At 43.6% G+C, this 10574-nt stretch overlaps 1 protein-coding gene across 1 annotated transcript in view; it reads left to right on the top strand.

Annotated features, from left to right (window-relative positions):
* Window positions 1–10574, top strand: part of fras1 (Fraser extracellular matrix complex subunit 1) — a 757390-nt gene that overhangs the window by 718382 nt on the left and 28434 nt on the right. Inside the window, exon 64 of the mRNA XM_070871094.1 lies at window positions 6811–7043. Coding sequence (XP_070727195.1) covers window positions 6811–7043 — 233 coding nt within the window. The remainder of the gene's footprint in view (window positions 1–6810; window positions 7044–10574) is intronic.

Raw genomic sequence — 10574 nt, 5'->3', positions numbered from 1 at the left:
CCTCTCTCCCCCCCCTCCTCCTCTCTCTCCCCCCGCCCCTCTCTCTCTCTCCCGCCCTCTCTCTCTCTCTCTCTCTCTCTCTCTCTCTCTCTCTCTCTCCCCCTCCCGCTCAGCGGCACGAATGGCTGCAGAATTCTCCCTGGCTGAAGCACTTTCACACAGGTAGGAAGATGGTTTATTTAATCTTTTCTTGGCTTATAAATGTTTATTCAGGTTGGATTTATTTGTATAATATTTGTAGAAGTATAAATAAGGATTTATTGTCGAATTTAATGACTTCCCTTCCCCCCCCCCCTCCCCCCCACCTCGTTCTGGACGCCTAATTTGTAACCTGCGCCTGATTTTTTAATGTGTAGAACAGGTTTTTTCAGTTCTACAAAAATCTTCACTGGCTCCATTCTACTTTAGTTTGGAGTACGTTTTCAATGTGGAAACTTTCAAATCAGGCGTCAGTGGCCGGACACGCCCCCTTTTGAAGAAAAAATTCTGTTCTAAACTAGAACTGTTCTACCTGACTAGAACTGCAGAAAAAAAAATGTGGAGAATTGCGATTTCTAAAATAGTTCGTTCTCCACCAGTTGCTCCTAAAAATCAGGCGCGAATCATGTGGAAACTTGGGCCCATAGTTTCCTGCTTTTTGTCTGCCTCCTTTTTTAAATAGCGGCATTACATAATCAGTTTTCCAATCTGCTGGAACCGCCCCAGAATCCAGGTAATTTTGGTAGATTACAACCAATGCATCCACTATCTCTGCAGCCACTCTTAGGTCCAGGAGATTTGTCCGCCTTTAGTCCCATTATTTTACCTCATTTATTATACATCAATCCTGGGTATTGATTGAATTATTACTAAAATAGTAGACATGAAAAATCATCAGATGAATGCATTTAAATGATTGTCCTTTAGAATCATTTTAAAGGACAATCACTTCAAAACAAAATTCCGTATGCCATCTTTTGGAAGGAAGGTTTCTGTCAGATAATTCAGATATCCAACCGAAGATCCAACAGAAGGTTTCACCTGTTGCAAAGCATTAGCAAAATCAGTGGCAAGGTGGCCAAGGTTAATAATCGGTTGTGCAGAAATACATAATTGGCCTCACTCTCCTTCAATACTTCACTATGATGGGGGACTGTATTACATAATGCTGAATATGGTCCAGTTAAATCCTTGATATTATCATCTTCTAATCCTGTCACTGACCCCTCTGTCATTCCTCACAGTGCATTACATTGAGGAGAATGATGTAAGCAGGTACATTAAAACGGCAGAACTCATCTGTAGCCAAAACTTATTCTAAGAAAACTGGACGATCTACGCCTTCACTGTCAACATTGATCAGAGTGCAAAAATAGCAGTTTATTTGAGAGTATGCTGCGATCCACAGCGTTGCTGTCTCAGCACCTAAATATGATTTTCATCAACACACCACTAAATGAATTGTATCTGTTAGGTAGGGGAAAACAAATACACAGCAATAGCAAGTAACGGGGCATTCCTTTTAAAAAAAAAAAAACTCACAATGCAGAATCTACCAAGGAACATATAGGGCACTACAGTAGGTACTCCAGCATAAATTGGGTATGCTGTGTTTCCCACTGTATTATGTTTGCATATGTGGATATTTAAAACAAATTCTTACAAATGCATTCATATTTTTATTTAATTTGAACAAATCTCTAAAGTATTGAGCATTTTAATGCTATCTATCATGTTACATGGTCAGCACCTTATCTCTTTTCACCTATCCTGATTGATGAATAAGTATTAAATGCACAACTATCATAATTCCCAAATTCAGAATAACAATCCCTATCGCACCAGTGTCAATTTTTATGCAGCTAACAGCAACCATCCACAGAGTCTCTGAGTGAGCTTACAAATTTAGTATTAAATGTGTTTGATTTGAGTAGCTTTATGTTGTGGTGCCCCACCCCATAGGAACTGCGTTCAGACTGTTACACTGATTTCACTCAGGACCCAAACAGCCAGCAGAGAAAGGAGCCTTTCATGTCATCAATATCAATTGAACTAGAACTCGGACAACAAAGGTGCAAGGGCAGAACTCTAGCACTCTGCACAAGATTGCCGCGTTGCCTTTCAGTATTTTAATGCCATAGATCATGTCCCTTCTCAGACTTTTTAAAAATGCATAACAGCCCATGTTTCAGTTGCAGTAACAGCTAGCACCAAAATTTACACTGATGCAGTAGAGGCTGTTCTCTTCTGAATTTGGGACTAAGGCACATTTTCGAGCAGTGATAGAGAACGCTTTTAAGCTCACTAACCTGTGCCATACCCAACCTTAAAAAGCTTGAGAGTTCCATTTCCACATTGTCATCAACAGCTGAGTGCAAAATAAATCAATAGAATGTAGAGCTATGAAGTGAGATTGATGGAGGTTAGGGAAACACCTCGTGTCTGTTTTCTGGGCGGGGGCTGAACAGGACACGGACGGCGGAATTTTGCTGGCGCTCAGAGGGTGGGTTCGGAGGCGGGTCCACTGTCAAAATATAAAAAATTGACAGCAGGCCGATAGCTCGCTGTCAACCCACCTCCACATCAGTCTCCTAAGTGCCATGTCTGTCTGCGCTTTATAGACCAAGCGGTGGGGGAGCCAATTGACATTGTTAAGAGCTTGTTAAAAGGTACTTAAACAGCATTTTGCCATCGACTTAACATTTTTCCAGCTTTTTGAAGAGGTTCACGGCACTCTGGGATCACGTCAGGTAAGTACGTCGGGTTTTCAGTGACTCTCCTTTACTCAGAATAGGTGACAACTGCAAGAGTGGTATAAAAACTATCATTTCACAGCTGTTCACCCAATCTTAGAAGCTGTAGCCTTCAGGATTTGGAAGACACTTTTGAGCTATATGCACTTTGGAAGTGTTTGCAGTGAACTCTCTAACCAGTGTCACCTCCTTGGAGCAACCTCTCTCACCATTGACAGATCGCTTCTGTCATCTCAACTTCAGCTGCCATCTATTCCACCAGCATCAGTGTCCTTGAAAAAAACCTCACTTTGGTCCTCAGAATCCCACCACGATCAGCCCCAATACCAACATCACCAGGCACACCAGCAGCACCAACAACAACACCAACCTTCTTCTCGGCAATCACAGGACACAGGGTGTCAGCACCTGACCACATTGGTGCCCGGGAGGCCATCATAAAGCACCCCTGCAATCCCCAAGCCATTCCTTTCACACCCATCACCATTGTGGGGGGGGGGGGGGTTACCGTGATGTCTCACCATTCACTACAACTCACTAAGCAACTTCCAAATGTGCACAGAAAATCTGTCCAAGAAGACAAAGTGTTGAAAATAAAGATTTCAATGTTTAACAACATATTAACAGAAACTTTACATGAACATTGACTAAAAGGACGCAAGTCCCTACCCTTGTGTGTTGTTAGTTGGTATGATTGGACAAGGATATGGGTGGCTAGTGAGATGGGGATGTTATAATGTAGATAGAGAGCGAGGGATGGGTGGAGGTGCAAGGTACATCAGTGTGAGTAAGGATGTGCAGGAGTAGGGTAGGGAAGGCAGTGTGATGGGGATGTGATGAGTGGCACAGCAGGATGAGGTTGTGTATGGCTTTGCAGTAACGTTTTGTAATCCCACTAAGATCATTGAAAGGTTTGCGCCACTGCAGCCTGGTCCTCCTGACAACATCACTGCTTGTGTCCCCCTCTGCAATGTGCAACCAGGCTGTGTTGGTGTCCTGGGGAGGTCTCTTCCACCCATTGGAAGGGAAGAGAACTGTCCTGGTGGGAGAGCCTGACTGCAGCCGTGCACCTTTGTGCAGTGTTTGCAGCACCTCCATGCTGCAGAACATTGACAGCACAATTGTCAAAATGAATGTGACCATGGTCCCTTTAAGGACACCGGCTGATGACGTGTCATCAGATGACATCATCAGACTTGTTTCCTTTTAATTGGCCAGGAACCTCGCAGGGTGGGCTTAACAAGCCCAATCTAGGGAAAATTCTTTTCACAGAGTGGGATGGAGCCGGGAGCGGGGTCACAACCCGCCACCTACCCCGGACTCATCATGGTTGGCAAAATCACGGCCAGAGAGGCTGCCAACATAGGGGGAAAAATTATGGGCCCAAGTTTCCACATGATAAAAAACGGGCGCCCCTCCGAGCTGGGCGCCCGTTTTTCACGCCTAAAACGGCGCCGGAAAAAAAACTCGTGATTCTGGAGCGCCCTGCAGCTCCTTGACTGTTTGACGCGGCGACCAGGGGGGCAGAGCCTACAGTCGCGCCGATTTTGTAAGTGGGAGGGGGCGGGTACTATTTAAATTAGTTTTTTTCCTGCCGGCAACACTGCGCGTGCGCATTGGAGCGTTCGCGCACGCGCAGTGTGAAGGAAACATTGGCACTCGGCCATTTTTGTAGTTCTTTGTAGCTGTTTGGTTTTTGAACATTTTTTAATAAAAGCACATTGCCATCAGCACATCAGCACTGAGAAGCTGCAGGAAGCCTCAGAAAGTTGAGGCAGCCGTTTCCTGACGACCTCCCCCTTTTGCCGTCGGGAAATGGCTCCTCAATTTCTGAGGCTTCCTGCAGCCTTCTGTCTCCTTCCCTCCCGCCGTCTGGAACGGCTTCCTTCCCCCCCACCCCGCATTCAGTCGGTTCCCTCCCGCCCGCCCGCCGTCTGGAACGGCTGCCTCGTTTTGTGAGGCTTGCTGCAGCATTCTCCCTGGCTGAAGCACTTTCACACAGGTAGGAAGATGGTTTATTTAATCTTTTCTTTGCTTATAAATTTTTATTCAGGTTGGATTTATTTGTATAATATTTGTATAAGTATAAATAAGGATTTATTGTAGAATTTAATGACTTCCCTTCCTCCCCCCCCCCACCTCGTTCTGGACGCCTAATTTGTAACCTGCGCCTGATTTTTTAATGTGTAGAACAGGTTTTTTCAGTTCTACAAAAATCTTCACTTGCTCCATTCTAAGTTAGTTCGGAGTACGTTTTCACTGTGGAAACTTTCAAATCAGGCGTCAGTGGCTGGACACACCCCCTTTTGAAGAAAAAACTCTGTTCCAAAGTGGAACTGTTCTACCTGACTAGAACTGCAGAAAAAAAAATGTGGAGAATTGCGATTTCTAAGATAGTCCATTCTCCACCAGTTGCTCCTAAAAATCAGGCGCAAATCATGTGGAAACTTGGGCCCTATAAGAGGGAACTAAGCACTGAAAGACACATAATGTGGATATAGGAAAGTTATTTAACTTAAACTCCAGACACAGATTAAAGGAAATGATTGTAAAATTAGTAGGCCTCAAGCAAAACCAGAAGAATGTTTTCCCCAATCTAGTGGATAGGTAGGATAGCCTATCATCAAAGGTAATTAATGCAATGCTAATTAAAACTTAAAAATAGTTGAGCGGATGTCTGATTATTAAAAGGTTTGAAGTCTATAAGTACTGTATAGGGATAGATGATCAAATATTCTTTGAACCATTCTAGCTCTAGGCCTTTTGGCACCATCAGAACGGCATCTATTGAATGTGCCCAGTCAGGGCTGAATGATATAGACTGTAACACTTGATTGGCACAATAGAGTCTTTACTAATTTCTCTGGGGCTACTGCAGGGAGGAGGAAGAAATTCTTGAGTTTTGTTTCCTCGGATGTTGCGAGAGGAAATAAATTCAGGAGAATTGTTAACTGTACATATGCTATTTGGTCTGTTGGAAGAAGTGGACTTGGTGGGCTAGAGAGCCGTTTCTCACTCCAAAATTTCTAACACTCCTATCGTTTATTTCTTGTACATAATGCAGATCAAGTATTCCCCTTAACATGAGAAATGTTTCTTTCTAAATGTGTTTCTCATTTGCAAACCATGATCGTAGTACATAGTTTTCCCGTGAATTAATTATCTGGGTGAGTAGAATGTTTGTGATGTTGTCGGTCACATGGAAAGGTTAAATAAAGTTAAAATTTGAGAAGAAACTCCATGTGTATGTACTCTTTCATCTGATCAGGTGTGTGTATAGTGATCTATGAAGGCGATACTGTGCTTTTAACATTGCATTGCTCCCTTAAAATAAATAAAATTAGTTTGGTGCTCCCTATTGTACATTGTCATTCTATGCCCCCACACTTCCCTTTGTAGTACACCATAATACAGATGCAATTGCAAAATACTGCGGATGCTGGAATCTGAAACAAAAACAGAAAATGCTGGAAACACTCAGCAGGCCAGGCAGCATCCATGGAGAGAGAAACAGTTAACGTTTCAGGTCTGAGACCCTTTGCCAGAACTGGAAAAGTTAGAGATGTAACAGATTTTAAGCAGGTGCAGGGGTAGGGGAGGAATGAACAAAAGGGACGGTCTGTAATAGGGTGGAAGGCAGGAGTGATTAAATGGTGTAAATGGAAATGGCAGAATCATAAACAGCTGCCGCCTGAAAAAAATAGAGGCAGAAGTTATGGTCTGAAATTGTTGAACTCGATGTTGAGTCCAGAAGGCTGTAAAGTGCCCAATTGAAAGATGAGGTGCTGTTTCTTGAGCTTATGTTGAGCTTCGTTGGAGCAGTGGAGGAGGCCGAGGACGGAGAGACCAGAGTGGGAGAGGAGCGGATTTCTCTCTCCACAGATGCTGCCTGGCTTGCTGAGTGTTTCCAGCATAATACAGATGCAATTGTGCCTCAAAATTGAATTCTTGTCTTGAAGCAAATGTAATAAGATTTTGCCAATTGTGTGACCATTTTATTTGATGCTGTTACTAAAACATGTAAATACCTTTCTAGAAAATTAATGACTCTTCCTCTAACCTCGTTCTCTTGCCATAGGTCCTAGATAGTATCTACTTCAGCCGCCGTTTCCATGTCCGTTGTGTTGCTAAAGCAGTTGACAAGGCTGGCCATGTTGGGACACCCCTGAGAAGCAATATTGTCACCATAGGAACGGACAGTTCTATATGTCACACACCTGTAGTGGCAGGGACAGCAAGGGGATTCCAGGCACAATCCTTCATTGCAACTCTGAAGTACTTAGATGTCAAGCACAAGGAGCATCCCAACAGGTACTGTAAAGAAAACAGATCATTAACATCATGCTGTCACACTCCAGGCCTTTATAACATGCTGGAAACACTCATCATAGGCCATATTAATGTCAATGCACAAATATCGTTGCAACATTTATTCAAAAAAATATTCTCAAATATCATCAGCTGTATTTTCTGTTTCAATTGAATACTTCTGTGTTGCAGTAAATGTTAGTTTCAATATCTAAAGCATTTACTTGAAAGGTGTTATAGCTCTACTGTTTTCATCTTCCTTATAGTATGGTACTGAACCTTACAGATCAGGCATGTTTCAGCTTCCTTATCGATTCTTTGCTGCGATAACTGATCTCCATTGCAGCAGCTGTAGGAATGTTACAGTGGAATTCGGGACTCCCCAGTCTGGGGAAGGTAGAAATCAAGCACGTTTTCCATCCTAGTCATTATCCAGAGACCCCTGTCTGGATGTGTAATTATCGAGTAAGGGTAGGATCAGCCTCACAGTGATTCTTTTACAGTCAAATAACCGCTAGTACTCACTGTCTAAGGACATGTGAAGAACAGTTACTGGCTGGGGTACCAGAGGTCATCTACCCAGCCTGTAGAACAAAACCTCAGCATGAGCCGCCAGATTGAGAAGAGAAAAAACAGAAAGAAATTAGGAAAGGGAAAAAACACATAATAAACTGTGGAAGTACTCCTTATTGGTAGTTTGCAGTAATAATATTTTGTGTTATTTAGTGAGCAACAAGTAGACAGCAGTATGATACTAAGCTGTATTATAATCAGTGCATTCAGATTGTGTCAAACCATGACAGTGAAATTTGTAATGATTGTCTTACCCCATGAAATTGTGTTATTGGCCTTAATTCACTCCAACTCATCTGTTATTTTATTTAGTACAAGTTGATCTCCCATGGCATCACTCATAGTTTTATATAGATCAGGCTGAGAGGATAAGCAACCCAGCCGTTACTCTGTAAGGGTGATTTCTATATCCCAGCACTCCCAGTTGGAAGTAGCACACGCAGGGAGTGCATCTTGAGAACTCATGGGCCCTAGACCATGATTTTCCATCCATTGAGGGGGCAGCAGGATTTCCTGAGATGCACTCCCTTTGGGCTCAATCTTGGCCAGGAGTTGCTCTGTTTTTTTTTGGAGTAACTTGGATTTTCTGGGGTAACTTAAAAATCCCCATTTTCCTCAATCGGTTTGCACCAGTGTAACTGAGTTAGTTATGATTTTTTTAGGTTAGTCTTTTTTTCTCAGAAGGGGGCGTTACCAGCCACCTACGCCAGTTCTGCCCATTTAGGCAATTTTCGCCAGCTAATAGTTAATCCAAATTTACTTAGGCCAGCGTATGTGGCTACTTAAGAAAACCCTTGCGGAGAGTTAAAGAAATCGGCGCAGGTAGGTACATCGGAGGCCATTCGGCCTGGGATAGGGGTGGGAAGCGGAGAGGACCTGCCTGCACCTAAAGCAGCAAGGCTTACAAACCACCAAACCTTGCAAACAAAAAGTAATAAGAATTCAATAAAAAATAAAAAAAATTGAAGTAAGTCCTACCTTCATCTTCAAACTCGGCCCAGGAAGGCAGTGGGCCAGCCGGTGCGGGAGGCCACTCGGCCAGGGCTAGGGGCGGGCAGGAGAACTGATAGAAATCACCGGCAGGCAGGAGCACTATCAGTTCTCCTGCCTGCCCCTAACCCTGGCCGAGTGGCCTCCCAGTGTGATCGATCTCTTAGTGAGGGATTGATCGCACCAGGAGGCCACTCGGCCAGGGCTAAGGGCAGGCAGGAGCTGCTCGGCCACGGCTAGGGGCGGGCAGGAGAACTGATAGTGCTCCTTCCTGCCACCCAAACTTTTCAGCTCCACCACTATGCCTGGAAGTCCAATTCCAAGCGTTGATCAAGTACTGTGCAAAGAACTTTGATAGCAGCCAAAAAGTTATCTTTTACCAGTTTGAACTCGTGAAAAGCCTGTTTCTCAAATGTTTCCTCACAACTCAGGCCCCTGACACTAAAGATCAACCTCATAACTCTTCTCTTCCTGCCCCTAGCCCAACAAAGGAGGCAGAATAAATGTAGTGAACTTTATCTGTAGGAGCCCATCGCAGCGCAGAAACCTACTGTGCAGATGTCCCGGCACAGTTTTCGGTGCATAATGCTGGCTCCACCCCCGACTCAACTGGCCACACTGCACGGCTGCAGTGAAGAGGCCGGACAGCGGCCAAAGTGCCAACAAAATTTTTTGCCACACCTCGGAACGGAGAAAAGCAGCGCAACTCCGGTAAGTGCGCCAAAAAACAGGCTGGGCCAAAATTGAGGCCTTTGAGTGGAGCGCCCGCCCCACCGCTGGAAGCATCAGATCAAGGAATTGACCTGCATACAAATTAGTCAAAATGTAGGTTTTAACAATTTTAGGTTATCCATTAAATTCCTGTATCATTCTCATTATTAATGTATGGGCTTAATTATTAAATGTATATTTTACAGATTCATGCTCCTGGCATGAAGCTTTGCATACTGCCCATGTATATAGTGAATGCATGTGGAGGTCAGTGGGCCCCGCAGCATTTTTGTGTTCGTAATCAACATCTATCTGAATTCGTAATATGCGCTACCAACAGCCAATCCTTCATGTCGGGAGCATGTGTTCATAAAATATGTTCTGTTACGTATAATCTTTAATGCTTTATTTCAGCAGGCCACAGTTCATATGTTATCTATATGTGTAAGCCTAGAAATTACTATTTAGGAAGAACTTGCATTAATATAGTACCTTTAACATTGAACAGAAACAACCCAAAGCGCTTTATAGCCAATGAATTACCTTTTGAAATGTAGCCATTTTTCTTATGTACCATGGCAGACAATTTACGCAGAACTAGATGACCAGTTAATCTGTTTGTAATAGCGTCAGCTGTGGCTCAGTGGGTAACACACTTGCCTCTGAGTAAGAAATTTGTGGTTTCAAATCCCACTCTAGGGACTTGAGCACAAAAATCTAGGCTGACAGTGCAGTGCTGATGGAGTGCTGCACTGTTGGAGGTGCCATCTTTCAGATGAGGCGTTAAACCAAGGCCCCATCTGCCCTCTCAGGTGGATATAAAAGACCCTATGGCACTATTTTGAAGAAGAACAGGGGAGTTATCCCTGGTGTTCAGGCCAATATTTATCCTTCAATCAACATAACAAAAACAGTTTATCTGGTCATTATCATGTTGCTGTGGGAGCTTGCTGTACGCAAATTGGCTGTTGCATTTCCCACATTGCAACAATGACTACATTTCAAAAGTACTTCATTGGCTGTAAAGCACTTTGAGATGTCCGGTGGTCGTGAAAGGTGCTGTATAAATCTTTAATAGTGCTCTTCTTCAAATCATGTCATGGCATCTATAATGTCCACCTGAACCACAGGAAGTGGCAGATGGGACCTTGGTTTAATGTTGCATCCAAAGGACTCCTGCTTCAACAATGTAGTACTCCTTCAGTATGGCTTCTTGAGCTCAAATTCTAGAATGTTAGAGAGTTGGAGCAAGAATATGAG

The sequence above is a fragment of the Pristiophorus japonicus genome, chromosome 2 (genome assembly GCF_044704955.1).
Source record: "Pristiophorus japonicus isolate sPriJap1 chromosome 2, sPriJap1.hap1, whole genome shotgun sequence".
NCBI classification, from domain to species: domain Eukaryota; kingdom Metazoa; phylum Chordata; class Chondrichthyes; family Pristiophoridae; genus Pristiophorus; species Pristiophorus japonicus.
Note: the sequence above shows the minus strand (reverse complement) of the source record. Positions and strands in the feature narration are given on the sequence as shown.